This window comes from Dunckerocampus dactyliophorus, chromosome 3 (genome assembly GCF_027744805.1).
Source record: "Dunckerocampus dactyliophorus isolate RoL2022-P2 chromosome 3, RoL_Ddac_1.1, whole genome shotgun sequence".
In the NCBI taxonomy this organism is placed as follows: domain Eukaryota; kingdom Metazoa; phylum Chordata; class Actinopteri; order Syngnathiformes; family Syngnathidae; genus Dunckerocampus; species Dunckerocampus dactyliophorus.
This window is the reverse complement of record NC_072821.1, coordinates 8377631-8397616: the sequence shown is the minus strand read 5'-3', so window position 1 is coordinate 8397616 and position 19986 is coordinate 8377631. Positions and strand designations below refer to the sequence as shown.

The window sequence follows — 19986 nt, the reverse complement described above, 5'->3', positions numbered from 1 at the left end:
TGGAGTTAATCCTTAGATCACTGATTCCCATGAGAGATCCTCAGGTGTGCTGTGGAAAATTATCCAATTTGACAAAAAATTTAGAAAATGAATATTTATTTATTGCAAATAATGTGTAATTGTTGATAATCTACCTATCCCAGCCGCATAGTGACAGCCAGAACAATGAAATGTTCTTCCACTAGATGGCAGAAGGTACATAATTAACCTGTTTATCCACCTGTTATTCATACAACAGAATAACTCATGGCAGCTTCATGGTGTGCCATGAGATTTTTCCTGTGTAAAATGTGTGCATTGGCTCCATAAAGATTGGGTGTTTATGTTTTATGTTCTTGTGGAAATTTAGAGGTATAGTCTTCCTGAAAATTGTGCTCTTTATGTAACCAGTGCATTTTACAAGTACAACACCCGGTTCACACCGTTGCCATTCTGTTGCAGGTCACATGGTCTCCACCTTTAATTCCTAATGGGGAGATCCAGGGTTACGAGCTCCGTCTCCCGCAACCGCGCATCTTCCACAATGGTGGCAACACAGCCGAGCTTGCTGTCAGGGTGACAGACTTGATTCCATACACAAACTATAGCGTCACCGTGCTGGTGTGCTCCAAGGGAGGTGGATATGTCGGAGGATGTACAGAAAGTCTGCCGACTCCAGCTACAACATTAGCCACAAGCCCCCAAGGCCTTGCAGCCCTGTCGGTGGTGGCTGTCAGCGAATCCTTCCTTGCTGTCTCTTGGCAACCTCCACGCAAGCCCAATGGACCCAACATCAGGTAAGCACAGAGACAAATTATCCAATAATTGTCTTGTGGGGTCATATGTGGCATATATTATATAATCTGATTTCCATCATTTATAGCATATTGAACCACAGGTGATTGACCTTTTCCATATAAGGGTTTGCATGCCATGCCATGCCTTTTCTCTTCTGACCTGTGCCTTGTGGCAACAAGTTCTGTATATAAAAAGTCAGTTGTTCATTACAGGCAATTAAAATGCATGAGCACATCTCTGTGTTCTGCACAGCTCAGCTCGGCGTGTTTGTCTAAGTGGGTTGGTTAAAAGGTGGCATTAAGCCCTTCTTTTCTGATTACAGCAGAAATTAGCATCACTGTGGGGAGAGGAAAACACAAACCCTGCAGAAAAACACAAAAGAGGAAGGGTGGGGCGGGATGCAGGGAACATAAGCAAATAGAGAACATGGAAAACAGGCAGAAGAGGAGGAAATTAGCGATAAGGACTCTACTGAAAATTGTGTGCAAGTTTTTTTGTGTGTGTATAGTCATTTAGGTGTGTCTGTGCGCTCAAACGTGCACACAAAGCTGTACAAGTGAGTTAACACATTCCTGAACACCCAATACCCTGTGTGTTTATGCGTGTGTGTGTGTGTGTGTGTGTGTGCGCGTGCATGTGCATGCCTGTGTGTGTTTCTTTTATTCAAATTTCCCCTTCAGATATGAATTGCTGCGACGTAAAACCCACCAGCCGCTGGCCGTCACCGCAGTCCCCATAGTAACAGCCCCATCCGCTAACCCTTCTGAAGATCTCCATCGCTGGCTCCATGTTTACTCCGGCACCAAATTGTTCTACCAAGATAAAGGCCTAAGCAGGTGAGATTACTGAAATGAGCTCTAGAGCAAACGCCGGCACCGCAGCCAGCCATGTGTGCAGAGCCGATCGGCGAGTTGCTGCTGATGCAGATCTTTTTAATACCGCTCAAAGATACATTAAGCAAATATTCCAAAGAATTAAATTGTTTTTCACACAGAGTCCCCCCCTAATCTCAGTTTGGCACTTGGTGGAAGCTGATGTGTTTTTTTTTAAATTCTCTCTTTGCTTGCTAAACCACTCTGGGTGTACTTTTTTGACTTACTATCTTTTTTGTGCTTCAAGTCATCAAATGACATACTTTTGAACCAGGCAGCACTTTTTGGAGGAAATAATTCACAATATCTCAAGCAGCGATATGCATAATAGTTAATTAATTATTAAGAAGTTTGTGCATTTTGTGGGACTGATTGTTGATTAATCGGGATGTAAAGCAATTGCGGAAAAATGATTGCTACTTGGCTGCAACCAGCAGAGGCACCGTTGATTTAGTCTGAATTAGTTTGCTGCTGAAAGAAAACAGCAAGACGTCAGCTCCTCTGGACACCATTATTCTGTTCAATAATATACTGACATGGAAACAGGAGTTTTGAACATTCAGAGAGAGATTCTCCCACCCGTTTCAAAATATTAGAAACCTACAATTAATCGATTTATTGATACTGTTAAAGTTTAAAAATAAAATAGCATTTACTAAGCATCCAAACATATTACTTTGATGTAATCCTCTCTACTTCAACTTTGTGTTAGGCCTGTAGATTGCTGCGATAGGCTGTAATGTATTAACTAGCTTTATATTTCTCTTTTTTTGTCTTTCAATTTTTAAGGAAATGATCATTTTTCCTCTCTTCTAGTAATGTAGTAACATAACCTACATTATAATCACGCTGCCATCATCTCTCAACAGATTCACCCGCTACCAGTATCAGTTAGTGGTCCACAATGACGTGGGCTTTTCTTCAGGAGAAATCATCACAGCGGTCACCATGGCTGGGATTCCTCTCCATCCTCCATCACTGTTTGCACACGCTGTCAATCACACGGCTGTTCATGCCAACTGGACACCACCTTGTAAGATGACTACGGACTTAATTGACATTTTGTCATAAATTTTATCCTTCACTGGAGCCAACTTTATTAAAGAACCTGATTGCTTTTTATGCAGTAGCCTATCATAAACAAGTGAATGATGCCCAGTGGGGTACACTGTTGTCATCTAAGATCATGCAATTTTGTTTATATGTTTATGGCACAATTTTGAGCAGCTGTTAGAGTATTGTTAGATTGTGCAGGTCTACTTAATCAAGTGTGCCTGCCCATATGTAGGCACACAATGTCACATAAAACTGATAAACTTGTACACCATGTTAACCCTGCTCTCTCCTCTTCCTCAGCTTTGCACGACCTGCAGGGTGAAGTAGAGTTGTACTTTCTTACAGTCGTCTCTGCCAACTCAAGACAAAACTTGGCTTTTCCCCCAGAAAGCCTCTCTACAGTGGTGACTGACCTTTGGCCCATGACCACCTACATGTTGTCATTACACGTTTCTAATGGAGCACATAATACAACAAAGTCAATAGTTAACGTCACCACTGAGGATGGAGGTATGTGATTTAATGCCTGCTTATTGATAATAAAAATGGCCAAAAAGCTTTGGGGAATTGATAATTAATTTGGCTGTGTGTGCGTGTTGAAGTTCTGTTGTTTACCAGTGTTAATGTGAGTGACGGTATGGCGTTGAGTGTGTAAATTCAATACACTTTTGCTAAGTGTCTGTGTTAATGTGCATTTCACTGTCTCTGCACTTCACAGGAGATGTTAAATACATGTAGTGAGGCATGAAATCAATACAGACTGTGCATGCCAGGCAGATTTAAGGTGTTGTAAAGAAAAGCTTGTCGGCAACACACACAAACTATCCAGAGCCAGACAGCTAGCATGGCCACTTACATGTCTGAGGAAAGCTATCGCAACACTGCTATTATTATTTAGGCTTTCTATCTGGGGTTAAAGTTTCTGTATTTTAAAAGAACACAATCAATAAAAAGGAAACACTCACTCCATCTCATTATGTACATCTTTGCAGTGTACTTTGTAGTGGATTAGACTTGCATGATGTCTGAGAGCTTTTTCTTAAGATTTTGACTTTCATGTTGCTAAAAAAGGAAATGTTATAAACAGCTCTCAATATGATGCAGTGGAGAGTTTAGTTGAACATCACTGAAATTTACATCCATAATAATTAAGATCATGTTGAATTAATACCTATCTGGTAATGCCAACTGAAAATGATTGTTATTATGTTTGTAAAGGCAGACACAGCTCTCTAGCTCTTTGTCTACTATGTCTTTTTAATTATAAACGCACGTGAAAGCTCTTCTTTTCATCTCAAATCTGAACCGAGTACTAAAAAGTGCATTAAAAACATTAGAAAACCATTAGGTGCTAAAGGCAAAGCATGGCTCGTTTAACTTAATTCAGGAGCTTTGAGGTAATTTCATTATTTTACAGCCATAAGACGTCATACACACTCACTTCATTGGCCAAATATATTTGAACTAATGCAGTTCCATCCCACCAAGTTTTATCATGGCCTACTCAACTATTGTATTGTACTGATAATGTCCTCCTGTTGCAGTAAATGAAAGGTATAGCAGCCTAGGTTTGCCTTTAAATTACCTGCTAGGTGCACTTTTACTTGGAATTATCTGTGCCATTGCCATTTCACACACAAAAAAACACAGAACTACTAGATTTTCATTTTTATTTTATTTTATTTTATTTTATTTTATTTTATCAAGTTAGTCATTTTATTAAGTCAGTCAATTTTCTTAAGTTTATTTGGGCACACAGTGTGAAGGATAACTGAACCCTAAACTGTTCACACTGTACAGTATAATAAATCAGAGAGGTAGAGATATTACGACAGATTATAGCACTCTGTAGATTTGCATTTTTCAAGTTCACAGGTGTTTGACAGCTTTACAAGCCTGGCCTGACCAATCTCAAATTTTGAGTCATTTTATGGCATTTTAAAGTGTTTGTCTTGTGAATTTTGTGCAAACCTTTTTAAGAGCTGTCATCAAACCAGCGTAGAATGAAGATCTGGCAAACAATGTTGCATTGTCCTGACATTTTTACTCCACGTCCATGCCTAGTATACATCCACTACAGTACAGTATGTGTGTTGATTACGCTGTACAACTTTAATCTGCATGAATCACTAATGTTTTGTGTCTGTGCACCAATCCTCAGAGCCAGATGGGATTTTGGCCCCAGAAGTAGTTCCAGTTAACAGCAGCACCGTTCGTGTGCTCTGGTTTCCTCCTCTACAAGCAAACGGAGCTATTACTGCTTACCAAGTTTACGTGGACGACCGCCTCCGTGGCAGTGTAGACAACACCTCTGGGTCTTACCTGCTGAGCAACTTGCTACCTTTTACTGTTTACAACATACAGGTACATACACTTAGACATACAGTATCTTTATCCATACACAGAAAGTATGTGAGAGTTCTGTGTGTTTCAGGTGGAGGTGTGCACTGTGTATGCTTGTGTTCGGAGTAATATTACTCAAACAATTACTGTGGAGGACATACCTGCTGACATGGCCACACCGCTTGTACAAGTACTGGGTCCAAGGTGATATTTGTTGTGTTTTGAATAGTAGATCTGACTATGGCGTACAGTACATCCACACCTCACTGGCTGCATCCGTGTTTTTGTCATTTTCTCTCGCAGGCATGTCAAGTTGGACTGGTTCCCTCCGGCAAGACCAAATGGAATCATTTTGGGCTACGAAGTCCTCAGAAGGCCCTTAGGGTCATGTGGCTCAAGATCAGCAGGGGGCATGCCTTCTGTGGGGAAAAATGCAGGCGGCATAAAGCTCAGCTGCTCCTACCTGCAGTGTCCAGCCACTTATCGTGTGTGTGGGATGTCATGTTTCCACCCTGATGCACAGGTGATTAGCTTCTTTGTTTTCTCTTCCTGCTTTTCTTTGCTTACTGCTTTTCTTTAAAACTGACTCAATTGTACACACATTTGTAGACAGAAATTGTGATAATCTACTGTGGATTTAGCATCAACCTTCATTTCAATTCAACATCTCCATTAAACGTATGTAGTCTTGAAGGTGGATTTACATTTATAGCTGCATCATCTGCTGCATCCGACAGCAACATCTTTTTTGTGCAGATCGTGAACATGTTGAATATTTGAGTGATTATATGTTGTACTACAAGTGCTGACCTTTGGAACTGCTTTTTTCAACAAGTTGTTTTTACTGCTAATGACTGATTGTGTTTTGGGGATTTTTCTTATACTTCGTTTTCTCACCTTTTAACCAGGTTTGCTGCACCGGAATATTGTTCAGTAAGATGCCACACCATTACTGTTGTGATGGACGTTACCTGAGCTTCAGTAATTCCTCCAGTCCAGTCTGCTGCAATGGCAAACTGTTGCCACCCCTTCCAGACCACCAGTGCTGTGGAGCATACTATGTTCAAGTCAACACCAGTGAGTTTCCATGAGTGTCTTCTACTTTGTTTGACTTTACAGCATTCCCTTCATCTGACCTTGCGTTTGTAGATGAATACTGCTGCCCCGACCACTCGCAGGGCCGAGTCTCAGTGGGGCAGGGGGACAGCTGCTGTGGGGGTGTTCCCTATTCCACCAAAGGTGGCCAGCTGTGCTGCAGTGGGAGCCTCCACGATGGCTACGGGGTCCAGTGTTGCGGGGCCCGCATTGTCGATGATGCACTGGTTTGCTGTGGTGATGCGATGAAGGGACAAGTGCATACATACATTCCAGGTGAGGGTAGTAAATACATAGAAGGTTGCATTTTAAGGGCGTTTAGGTGAGGAGGAAATATCCTATTATGCATATAAAGTGCATATTTTTTTCCTTTTTTATTGACAGTACTCAGCTTTACTTAATTTATTATTTGCTATGTAATGGATTTTATTGTCAAAACAAATGCATCTGCATAAAGTGGGTGTCAACAAAGGGGCGATTTGGTGCTCACCCACATTTAGAATCTTGTCATAATAGTTAAACCTTTGAATAAGAGAGTCGAAAAGGAAGAAAAAAATGACAAAGAAGTATGAAGCATTGGGGGAACAGGAAGACACATGGTGCAAGAACGTGGGGTCGTTTCCCTTTTCTTTCCCCCTGCAGTGTCCCCAAGCACCCGGATACCATGGCACAGATGGGACTGTGTGTGTGTGTTTGTGTGCATATAGGTGAATGTGTGTGTCATTAGACATCTTTGTCATGGCAGATGATGATGAAACACACTCTGGATGGCTCAGTTGAGGGCACTGCCAAGCACACAGCAGGACAAATAATACACAAATTTTTGCTCTCCTTCACAACACACACACACACAAACACATGCACACACTCGCACATAGAGTGTCAACAGGGTATGCTTTGCGGGGTTCACTTAGTGTTGTGTGCCAGGGATACACTTGGACTTGATTAATCACAAATAAATAATGGCCCCACTGGACAAGCCTGTAGTTATCCATCAGCCTGCAAACATCCAAACAGAAATGAAAAAAATATCATTTTACAGGTATTTTTGCTGTATGTCCATTATAAAATTGTTTGTTTTCAAACATAACCGTTTATCATTATGGTATTACAAATTATATTCTCTATTTACCTACATATGCAAAGGATATTGTAACTTCTTTAAACTTAAAAACTCTCTTTAACCTCCTTGCTGCATCTTCTGGCCTCATGCTGCCACCCTTTCTTCCTCTCCTCCTCCTCCTCTTGCCCATCCCCTCCCTCTCCCCCTCTCTTCACAGCCACTCATCAGTCATTAGCGTTAGCTTCCCCATTGAGAGCATATGGTTTGATGGATCGTAGGGCTAGCGGCACTAGCAAGGCTAAGGGCCATTTGCCGGTTGCGCTGTGGAGTGGGGGAGCCCTGGGGCCATGCTATGCAACCTCGACCCCACACGTCTGTTTCAAGACCCTCCCCACAACAACATGCTCGCCCTATTATAATGGGATAGTCTGCTTAACCTTGGCACAGGTCAGTCACAATACTTCCTTGCACCATATTGAGGGTTTTGTCGTTTAATGAGAGACACATTAGTGATGAGACACTTGTACTGTTTTAAAATAAATTATACACTGTTATAAATAAGCACAGCACGGTGGTATAGTGGTTAGTACGTGTGCCTCACCGTTAGGAGATCCAGGTTTGAATCTCAGTCTGAACATGTGAAGTTTCCATGCTCTCCCTGTGCTTGTGGTTTCCCCAGCTTCCTCCTCCGTCCCAAAAACTTGCATGTTAGATGAATTGGATACTGTAAATTGACCATAGGTGTCAATGTGAGTGTCAATGGTTGTTTGTCTGTACGTACCCTGTGATTGACTGGTGACCAGTCTATGGTTGCCCATAAAATCACCTGTGACTCTAATAAAAAAAAATTGATGGATGAATTTTGTCTGGCTAAATAACACAATGAAAATAGCATTTAAATGCTATGAAATGTATGCAGGTTAACTCAAATCACAGCTTCAAAAGAAGTCTGTAAGAGAAGAACTAGATGGAGCAGATTAAAGGAGGAGTGAAGGGTATCCCATTGTGCCCAGCTGATAGACTAGGTTAGGCTGATGTGATTACGGGGTCCCTGAAGTGCGATCTATCACACATTACCGTCCACACTGTCAACAACCATACACACGCACTGCGGGGGAACGCCAATGCCAGGAGACAGCCGTCTGGCAACAGATACGCCGGGTTGCATGCACATGTGTGCACGTAGGGAAGCTCACTCACACACACACACACACATGCACAATATGAATCATTATATATAATGTCAAACCAACACAATGCCAGGATCCATGTGTGCTTTTTGGAATTAATTGATATGGGACACAAATCAACCAAACTAAATTACAGCAAATAGAATCAGGGTTGGAAATGCTGCATCCAACACATTCGTACAGGTTTCCTGTCAACACTTTAACAGTTGCAGTTGTTGTGAGTTGTTCTGCTTCAACAACATTGTCAAAGCAATAATAAATCTTGAAACTGCGTATACGATATGATAGCTAAGGTATTTAGGGTTAAAGGTTAATCCAGTGTTGCCCCCTTTCTACAAATCACATCTTTTTAAGTATTTTCAAATGGTTACAGATAAGGCAGAACCCTATTGCGTTTTAAATATTATATGAAGTAATATAAGAATATATAACACCTATGGTCATAAGCTTTGGGCAGTGACCGAAAGGACAAGATTGCGGGTACAAGCGGCCCTTAGAGATGAGGTGAGAAGCACCTGTCATCCGGGAGAAACTCGGAGGAGAACTACTGCTCCTCCGCATTGAGAGGAGCCAGATGAGGTGGCTCAGGCATCAGGATGCCTCCCAGACCCCTCCCTGGGGAGGTGTTCAGGGCACATCCAACCGGTAGGAGGCTTTGAGGAAGACCCAAGACACATTGGAGAAACTATGTCTCTCAACTGGTCTGGGAACACCTCGGGATCCGCCAGGAGGAGCTGGACGAAGTGGCCATGGAGAGGGAAGTCTGGGCTTCCCTGCTTAGGCTGCTGCCCCTGCAACCGCAACCCGACTTTGGATAAGCGGAAGAAGATGGATGGATGGGTGGTAGTATACAGTAGCAATATATACAAAATGGCCAAAGTAACTGTAGATGGGGTCAAATGTTAGAATGATATGCAGTTTGTTTCTGCAAGACGCGTTTATTAGTGTCCGATCCTATATACAGTGGAACGTGTAAGTTTGAACACAATCTATTCCGGGGAGATGGTTGACCTCAGAATAGTTCGAATTTCAAGTCATAAACATCATAGATGGTAAAACCTTTATTAACTCTGCACCCTGCTAAACCAAGCCCTGAGCCCAGTCCTCCAAACCCAGATGTACGAGTGCACACCACAAGCAACAAACGTGCACCTTCAAAAAATCTTCTTGATGCTTCAGCAACGTGGACTGTTAAGGCAGACTGTTATAACGCATTGACCAGCACCAGCCACAACAACACTCTCTTTCCTCAACCAATGTTGCTCGCCCACAACAGAAAGCCATCAAGAAAGCCAAATAGAGTTGTCGTTTGCCCACAGAGCTGACGCCACATGCCAAACCCTTCTCACAAGATTTGCATCATGCACAACAGCGGTTCCACTTCTGGATTTTAGAGCCATAATGTATGTTGTTGAAATTCTAAGTAAACGAGTATTGGGACTCCACATTGATGTCTGCCATACTTTTAAATTTGATTCATAATCCATCCCTCAATATAATGTGAATACATAATGAATTTCCTTACCACGTTCCTAAATTTGCTAAATAAGTTTAGGGAAACATTGACCCAGTTTGCCTTTGCATTCCCTCATGTGTTGCAACTTTTAAGGTCTTCATTTCCCCCATTTTCCTCTCTTTGCCTCAGAGTTTGCATGTAAGATGTTGAGCTAAGATTAAGGTGAGATTAGATGGTATTTAAAGGGACGTGTGTGGTGTCTTTGGCCTCCCATTGCTCCCTGACTCCCCCTGAAGTCCCCTAGCAGTGTGAGCTCCACTAATCATTTCCCCTTCACACTTACACTTTATAGTGTGCACTTATTTAACTCTTTCACTGACCCTTCAGACCCCGCCTTACCCCATTTCCCAAAGTGTGCGTGCCACTCTAAATGGCCTCCCCAGTTCACTTTTCCTCAGGAGCCAATCTTCAAAAAAATGTGCGCGTTTCTTTAACTCCTTCACTGACTCGCTCTCTCTGTCCCAGCCCAGCAGGCCCCATCCAAACGTTCAAGGACAAATCTGAATATCCCTTTTCACCGTTTAAGTGTTAAAAGCCTGGCAGTGGCGGGGTGTTATCTTAACGCGCCTTGCCGTGCCATCATCAGAGCGCGTGATGAAAATGGCTGTGATGATGCTAAAAGAAAAAAAAAGAGGAGGGGGAGAAAAAGTAATAATCAAATATGTTTTTCAAGGGCACAGTGACCATTTGCTGGGGGGAAATTATCCTTGTAGTTAAGCTTGCTCAGTCTGAGCCGAGTGGAGTTGAGAGAGCGGATGCGTGTGGGTGTGTGTGTGTGTGTGTGTGTGTGTGCGTGCGTGTGTGTGTGCTTGTGCGTTTGTGTGTGCAAGTGTGAACGGCTTATTTGTTTTTTTCCTACTTGGTGCTAGTATGCTTCCCTCTGTTTTTAAGCTTTTTTGCATACTACTGAATGTATTTACATGGTTTCATGCTGAAACAACTGAATCTATCAGTCATTGTGCATGTGTTTGTGTGCGTGTGTTTGCGTGTGTGCACGCGTGTCTGTGTCTGTGTGTGTGTGTGTTTGCATCTGTGTGTATGCCTGTGTCCATGTAAATCACTGCCAAAATCTCCTCATCAATGATAGGCAGCAAATGTCCAATAGTAGTGGATTCCAAACGGCAGCGTCTGGCTGATTTTTTTAAGATAAAGTGCTCCATGAACACGGGGAGACATTTCTCTCTCTGTTAATATACTTATGATGATGAATTTGCTATTACATCGAGTTTAATGACTGCCAAGAATAAATCCAGGTTGTCAGCAGCACAGAGTTGAGGACAGTCAGCCTGAGGAGAAATGTTTTTTATTTCCACTTCTAAATTATTTTAGTGCTTTCATCAATTTAAAATATTGTCAAAGGTATTTTTTATTTGTTGTTATTTTTTATTAAATTAATTGCCATTAAATATAAATATATACAGGCTTATTTTTACTTATTGCATCACCAGAATGTTTTACATTACTTGTTTGCTTCAATTCAATTAACACATTTTTGCAGTTATTCCTTCAACATTAAGTGGCATTAAATTTACAGATACAGAGATTTGTCCTTTTGTATATTACCAGAATTTTTAACACCATTTTTTGGTATTTAGTTATTTCAATTATTTACATTTGTTAAAAAATTTTATCCACAATATTAAATTATAAGTAGGTTAATTCTCATTTTTTTACTCATCATACAGTATATTACCAGAATGTTTGACATCTGTTTTTTTTTTCTCAATTATTTTACTGCAGTAATTAATTGTATGTATTTAGTTTGTTTTCTTGGGGGTTTTTTTAGATTAAATTAATTGCCAATTAATACACAAATATTTTCAGACTAATATACAATTAATTAAAGGTTAATATAAATAAAAACAGATTTGATTTTACTTATTACATTACATATTACCAGAATGTTTTTTTTCTATAAAGGCATACCTCCAACAGTAATGTCTTACCATCCCCAGGGTTAAAAGTTCTGTATGTATCATTTCAACATATACTGTATACACATGCTGGAAAAATATGTACGTTACGGCAGATATCCACACAAGTCACACAAATCCCTGCTAATGTTGACATACAAAAACAGACATCATGATGACAAGAGTGGTCAAGTGGGAAATGTGTGGACACGTACTGTATGCATGTGTCCTTGCAGGCCCACCTTTCCTTGTGTGTGCGTGCGTGCGTGCACATGCGTGCATGTATGTGTTGTGTAAGAAAGTCAAACTGTCATGTCATATAGCACAGTGTGTGACACTCCAACTGAAAAATGTACACCCTGTTTTGATGGAGTAGACATGTTTCAAAAGTAGGCAATGAACAGGCAATGATGATGTAGGTTAGCTGTATGACCTTTAAATGTAGTTAGTATGTCACAAAGTGCATGTATTTTCTCTCCAAACCAAAGCAGTTGTAATGTATTCAGCTATTTAAAAGTGTTGTTTTGATTTATTTAAAGTTGTTGAGTGGTTTTAGCCTCCAAGAGAGGCCGGATAACCCTAATCCACAGTACACATTTTTATCAGTAGTTCATTGGCAGGGCTAAATATTGACTTATCATTAAGTGGAATGACTGAAACCCTAATAATAATTCACGTTGTCTAAGCACCTTGTGTTGATGCAGCGCTCCTGACGCTGTTAATGAATGTATGCAAATCCGACATAAATCTGAAGATTAGGGCCCGAACGTTCCGCGATGCTAGAGAGAAAACAAGAGGTGTGTGATAAATCGTTGTCAACACAAATACGCTACAAATACACACGGCTTACAATGAGGGAGAGAGAAAACACAGGATGCATGTTTCAAAACCTATACCATACCAGCATAGCACACTATCACACAGATAACACTTACTAAAGAGTGGGATTGGATATCTGTTGTTGGTGTGATAATGAAAACATACCGTTTAGAAGCAGTATGGTAAACAGTTGATGCACACTGTATGAAGTCAGTTAAGTTAGTTGGTGCATTGAAATTACTTTCGTATATCCACAACATTGAAAATGAAGATGTACAGCTTTCGGATTAATGATGAAAAATGTACCTATAGAAAGTTTTAAGGTAAACAGGATTTGTACTTGGGCATGCTTGACGCCTAAAAGTCTAGATTGTGTGTGTTTGTAAACATGCTCAGTGCAGTGTGAATGTAGGGCAGCACAGGACAGAAAAGGGAGGGATAAAGCATGGTGCAGACAGAACTGGCCCAGTGGGAATGCATCCTTAATCGTCCATTTGCAATAAACAGTCACAGTTTTATCTGGATCATGTTCACATTCTGTGTATTAGTAACAGTACTGTCAGACTGTATTTTCACCTGAAAAAGACTCCTTCTCCACAAGCACATCACAGCTTTTCTTCCTGTCACTCACATGTATTTTACTGAAAACATGATTTCAAAGTTGGTCGTTTTTGTAATCTTAAAAAATATTTTTCAAAAAGGGGTCATAGTTGTCTTACATTCAGGTCAAGACGGTACTTGAGATCTCAACATGGACCAAACAACCTGAATGTCTTTCTTCAAGTTTGATGCAGTTATGATTTATTTTACCATAGGTTCAATGTCTTTCGAATAAACACTTAATTTCGTTTGAGATGACCCTTTACTTGAAACCTGAACTTTGATCAAACATACACAGCATCATAAATCAGGGGTTTTGTGTAAGTGTGAGGCAGCAGAAGACTTCAGGGGAGGCGTAGCAGGTTGAGAAAAATTAAGAAAAAAAAACATTTTTCCAACCCTCAACTAACTTCAGTTATGTCAGTGGCAAAATTGATTTTTAATCCGGATTTAGCAGAGAACTCTACAAAATAGGCTAGGATTTTTAGATTTTTTTCAATCTTATTCTGGTCTCTAAGGGGTGCTCACTGTGTCAGACTTCAAAAACCCCTGTTATAAACAATTGCCCAGTGGGGTACATTATGCTTATCGTTGACCATTGCTATCTTTATTTGCTCCCAAGATGATACCTTGCAATACAGTCCATCCTTAGCAGTAGCATACAGTGTAAGAGTCTACATGTATACGGGGGCCCGCAGCACTCAGATGAAATGGAGGAGTAAAGAGTAAAGGTGATGATGGTGAGAAGACGAGCGATGAGTGTAGAAAAGCTATTTGGAAAAGTGTTGAGCTGTTTATTTGCTCGTCATTGAAGCTGAAGTAAGGCGCTGAGGGAATTGGCCAGCGAGCCTCCGCTCCGCAACAGCTGCCGCGGCTAAGTGAGTTACTCGCCATCACACCGCCTTTATGTCACACAATCACAAACTTGTGCGTTTTCACTGTCACACGGTGCCTGTCATACAGGCAACATGGAGAGGAGAGAAGATTCTCCCACTGATTGTGTCATTTCATGGCAGCTACACAGCATTGCATTTGCATGAACACTGATGGAGGTGTTTGACAATAGATTACTTATCACGCCGCAACTAGCTGCTGCCCCATTAAAGGACAAGGCCATGACACGAAGCAACGACTTGGTGTTTAATGTCTGCTGTCAAATAAAATGAGCAGCACAGCTGGAGGTGGATGGTGCCGCGGATCAGCATGTCATCAACTCTTAGGATACATTTACTAAACACCTCATGAAAGTTGCATTATTTTAACCATAAACTGAATAATCACCAGACTAGAAGCTAGTGATGCAAATTTTTGTATTTAAAATGAGAAGCTTTGACTACTTGACTGGTTCAAATGTCTTTTTTTGTCATAAGTATGTAAAGAATATTTTAGTCTACCTTGCCATGCTTTGCTCATTTCAATTTCCAATGCATCCTCACAGCAGGTTTCTTGCTGACTCAGTCTTCTTGCAGGACAATATTATGGCCCTAATCCACTGGAAGGCCAAAGCATGACAATCCCTTCAGCTAAGCTGTGTTGATGTCTCAGTAACCTGATTGCTTCAACCTGGGTAATTACGAGGGCCACAGGAGAGACGTTTTACCGTCTTCAGCTCCCTCTCACTTTTGTTTCACCCTCACATCCGCGACCTCACCTTTCGCAAACACACACCAATGTCAGCCATCTACAGTTTGTCACGTAGTAGTCCATAACATTGCAACATTGTCCGCAACAGCTCGGCCTGAAGTCTGTACGTTGGATATGAAAATTAGAATAATTAATATAAAGGCGTATGTCAGTGATTTGTCCTGAGAATTTTTTTAAACGGAGGCGCTGTCATTTTGTTTCAGAAATCACACATTGGAGATACCATGAGCTTAACGTTACTGTGCCTTTTTTTCCTCACACAAGGACACATTATACTCAACATCTTGAATAGTATAATTCTATTTTTTATGTAATATATTGCGGTATTGAAGTATATTATATTGCAATCAAAGCTTCATATGTGTTAGCTACTTATATTCTGTTTAATTGCTGTCAGCTAATAGAAAATTTACTGTACTGTATTTACTTGGATTGTTTTTCCAATTTAATTTCTTGAAAAGCCTCTTTTAGTTTCTATGTAAATGTATGTATTGTTATTATATTTGTATATTCTATTTTAGTTTCATTTTGTATTACATTTTCACATGCAAAACATTGTGTTGAATACACTTTTTAATAATAATGAGCAGCATGTACGTATGTCGTGAAAATGTAAGGAAACATGTAGATCAGACAAGTTTCCTCAAAGCTGTAGTGATAATCCATGCCATACATTTGCCACTTAGTGTAGTGAAATAATGTGATACCGAGCGTATATATTTTAAATGTCACCTTGCTGCTGGAGGTGAATTAGTGGCCGACAGGCATTACTTATCGCTGCCAGCAATGGCGGCTCTCTGAAAACACTCTTCCTCCCTCCAAAGTCACAGCCTGAATAAAAAAGATGAAAGTAGAAGGAAAATAGCTCATCTAAAATTTTGGATTAGAGGCTTTAACTTTAAAGTTAGATCATCAAACTGATTTCCCACAACAACTTTCATTTACACTTCTTTTCTTGTTTAGGTTTTTCCTGCTGTGGTCAAGAGTACATCAACTCTTCTACCTCTCTCTGCTGCGTCGGCACTGAGGGAGTTCCCACAATTCACCCTACTGGTAATGCCACAGTCAGACTGCAGTGCTGTGGGTCAAAGGTCGCACTTCAAGAACAAGAATGCTGCAGTGGAACTGGTTATGACCCACAGCGCCATGTGTGTGCCAACAGGCCTACACCAGACCTTTTGATGGAGGTGCAGTACATTTGTGAAAGGATTTGTGCTACTTTTAGCAATTCACTGCATGTATTGACCCAAACACTATAGACGACCCCTCTTTTTCGAGAAATGTTTTGGAAAAAACACTTTTTAATACAAAATTACTTTTTTTCAATTCAATTTTGAATTCTAGTGAAATAACAACTGATAGTTTGCATGAAAAAAACTACATTCTTTTGTCTACAGTTGTTTGATGTCTCCGCTTCATTGATCACCATTATCCTAAAGTTTGCATCATCACTCCTCTGTTTGCTCACTTGTCCAACCTTTGGGGCACACGCGGGCGGGTCTCTGTGTCCACAACACTGGTGTGCGTGAGTGACAGGGAGAATAGCTCTGACTCGCTTGGGGACAAGTCGTTTGGCGGCACCTGATGGTTTGCGTGCATAAATCTTGAGACCTCTAATATAAGTTGACACTTTTTTTCTAGGGAAAAAAAATATTGTCTTAGTATTTGGGTCATTTCGGTTTTTCAATCATGTTATTCTGAAACAAAATCTGTAAAAGCTAAATGCTTACAAAATGCTGGACTGTTTCTCAACAAGAACTGTCCAATCAGATTGATGATGTTGTCTGTGTGCTGCTAATGACCTCTGGAGGTCTATGATATGTTATGACCTATTAACATACATTTTGCTCTTATTTAAAGTATTTATTTCTACTTGGAACACCAAGTGAACAGATGTTGGCCATCGTCAAATCCTGTTGGACTTGATAGACTTTCTTGTACCGTACACACACATTGCCACATCAGGGATGGTGACTGGTCCATCTTCCATTCATCATCTGGGGTCATGTGGTGTCAGCATGACACAAGCACATAGACACACACTGAGATGATTGCACAAGGGGACAAAGGGTACGAACCCATTAGCTCTAATGATGCCATTAAGGTCATTGCATGGACATAGCTCACACAAACACACACCTTACCTCTTACATTATACATACATTAGTATTGGGACATCTGGGCATTACACCAACAGGCAGTGAAAATGGTAGAAACTATATCAGAAACTGTGCAACTACATCAGCTTCGGTGAAGACTTTGAACAAGATTTTGGAGTGTGAACTTCATGCAGTATGTCTCCCACTTCTTTTCAGAGTGGCTGTTTGCAGGGTGCCGTGTGCCCGGTGGCTGCAGCCTCCACAGCCTACTGCGGCTCCTGTGACATCAACCCCACTATGACGGCCTGCACGTGGGTTCTGTCGGCACAAGCTGACCTTACCTACGCAGTCAACACCACATCCGAGGGCCTCATCACAGGTCTCCACCCGCATGACAACACAAGTAGCATACTGGGATATGACGGGAGCTTGTGCCCATCCCATGAGGAGGTAGTGTACAGTGGAGATGCCAAAAGACATAGCTATACAGGTAATTTTCCCTAGATGGTGTTGTATTGAATAATGTCAAATAGGAGTTCATGTTCAGTCGTTCGTGGTAATAGGTGTAGTTTTTATAAACATATTGAAAGCAATACTAAAGATGCGAAGTGTATCATTTATCAGTGAAACTACAGCTTCACCCACTTACCCACCTCACTGAAAATTCTGTAAAATTGTCATTTTTTTGTCATTGCTCTACATTGTACTTATTGCTGCTACTAATTTGTGAATTATTTATTTAGCCATTGCAGTATGCAGCACTGACTAGTCGGCCAAAGAGACTCTGTTGGTGTATTCTACTGTATTCCTTATTTGTACAAAAAGTTAAAGTGATCTTTGCTGACCTGCCAACTTGCATTTTTACTCAAATTACAATAGTTTGTTCTGTAAAAAGATTGTGAGGCTGGCCATTGCAGTTACTTACATGCAGTATCAAGTGTAATGGGATGGGGCCACAGTGCAGGAGCTATAAACAAAATTTTTTAAAAACAATTTCAATCACTAACATTTTAACAGGCCAAGTTACATGTTAACATAAGATCACTTCTTTGATATAACCTTCACAATTCTTACACTTAACTTGTGAGCTTTTGGAGCGTTTCTGCTGGAATTTGTTTGCCAGATGTCAGAATAGCCTCCCATAGCTGCTGTTATGTTGTGATCTGCCTCTCGCCCTCATCGATTTTTTTGTTTGACAAAGCTCCATAGGTTCTGAGTTGGGTTGATGTCAATGGAAAAAAGGGGGTCAAACTATGAGTTTCTCTCCTTTTATGCCCATAACAGCTAATGACAGAGAAGTAGGTGTTCTTTGCATCATGAGATGGTGCATTGTCATGCATGAAGATCATTTTGCTACAGAAAGTACGGTTTTTCATTGTGTACCATGGAAGAAACTCTACCTACTTTGCCGACGTCATTTTCACACTTTCAATGACCATAAGGGTGGGCCTACCAGCTCTCTCCCAGTGATTCCGATCGCAGCCTTGTTGTGATACTGTATGCTGGCCATACTCTAAATCATCCATCCGGACCACCCAAGGTTACGCGGCCCTCATTAGTAAACACGATTGTTTGAAAATGTATCTTAATGTATTTGTATTTGTTAGGGGTGGCCAATTAGTAGGTTTATGGATAACAGCAAGCCTCTGAAGGATCCTACACCCTGAGGTTCATGGGACTTGAGAGGCACCAGCAGCTTCAAATACCTGTTTGCTGCTTTGTAATGGCTTTTTAGCAGATGCTCTCTTGATTCAATACATTTGTCTGGCAGGAAACCTTTCTCATCAGCACAAACCCGGCTGTCATCTGAATCAGCCACAAATTTCTTCACCGTACGAAAGTTTTTCTGAATTATTGAATGTTTTCTGTCCAAGGCATTGCAATATTTGAGATCCTTTTTCTTTCCTAGCGAAGCTGTAGTCTTACTGCTACTGTATGAATGTGAATCTACCTACTTCATGTAACTTTGTATGTATATTCTGCTTCTTTTGTTTCACTATTTTTCCTTTAACACCTTTGTTGAATCTGGTCTTTCTGTATTTTAGAGAGGTATTTCTTCCTTTCCTCCTCCTTTGTACGGCAACAGTGCTGTTCAGACAAATGCAGCTGTGTCAGTGCACACGGCTGTAATTCTGTCAGTGTTGTACACCGGTGTCATTAACTTCAATTAGTATTTAATGCTTATTTATTAGTCTGATGGGACTTCTAATATACAGTGGTGTGAAAAAGTGTTTTTTTCCCCTTGCCCGATTTCTTTTTTTTTGTCACACTTAAATGTTTCAGATCAGCAAACACATTTAAATATTAGTCAATGACAACTGAACACAAAATGCAGTTTTTAAAGGAAACTTTTTGTTATTAAGGGAGAGAAAAAAATCCAGACGTACATGGCCCTGGGTGAAAAAGTGATTGCCCCATAAGCTTAATAACTGGTTGGGCCACCCTTAGCGGCAGCAACTCCAATCAAGCATTTGCGATAACTTGCGATGAGTCTCTTACAGCGCTGTGGAGGAATTTTGACCCACTCACCCTTGCAGAATTATTGTAATTCAGCCACATTGGAGGGTTTTCTAGCATGAACCGCCTTTTTAAGGTCATGCCATAGCATCTGAATAGGATTCAGGTCAGGACTTTCACTAGGCCACAACAAAGTCTTCATTTTGTTTTTCTTCAGCCATTCAGAGGTGGACTTGTTGGTGTGTGGTGGATCTTTGTCCTGCTGCAGAACCCAAGTTGGTTTCAGATTGGGGTCACAAACATTCTCTTCAGGATTTTTTGGTAGACAGCAGAATTCGTGTTTCCATTTATCACAGCAAGTCTTCCAGATCCTGAAGCAGCGAAACATCCCCAGACCATCACACTACCACCAACATATTTCACTGTTTGTACGATGTTCTTTTTTTTCAATGCGGCGTTACTTTTACACCAGATGTAATGGGATACACACCTTCCAAAAAGTTTAAAACTTTTGTCTCATCAGACCACTGAGTATTTTCCCA

At 40.8% G+C, this 19986-nt stretch overlaps 1 protein-coding gene across 3 annotated transcripts in view; it reads left to right on the top strand.

Moving 5' to 3' along the window:
• Nucleotides 1–19986, top strand: part of ush2a (Usher syndrome 2A (autosomal recessive, mild)) — a 186853-nt gene that overhangs the window by 113513 nt on the left and 53354 nt on the right. For all 3 annotated transcript variants that reach the window (XM_054771236.1, XM_054771237.1, XM_054771238.1), the window contains 11 exons: nucleotides 442–776; nucleotides 1458–1613; nucleotides 2519–2682; nucleotides 3006–3215; nucleotides 4867–5069; nucleotides 5140–5252; nucleotides 5352–5571; nucleotides 5957–6125; nucleotides 6198–6419; nucleotides 15852–16075; nucleotides 17204–17477. In XM_054771236.1, coding sequence (XP_054627211.1) covers nucleotides 442–776; nucleotides 1458–1613; nucleotides 2519–2682; nucleotides 3006–3215; nucleotides 4867–5069; nucleotides 5140–5252; nucleotides 5352–5571; nucleotides 5957–6125; nucleotides 6198–6419; nucleotides 15852–16075; nucleotides 17204–17477 — 2290 coding nt within the window. The remainder of the gene's footprint in view (nucleotides 1–441; nucleotides 777–1457; nucleotides 1614–2518; nucleotides 2683–3005; nucleotides 3216–4866; nucleotides 5070–5139; nucleotides 5253–5351; nucleotides 5572–5956; nucleotides 6126–6197; nucleotides 6420–15851; nucleotides 16076–17203; nucleotides 17478–19986) is intronic.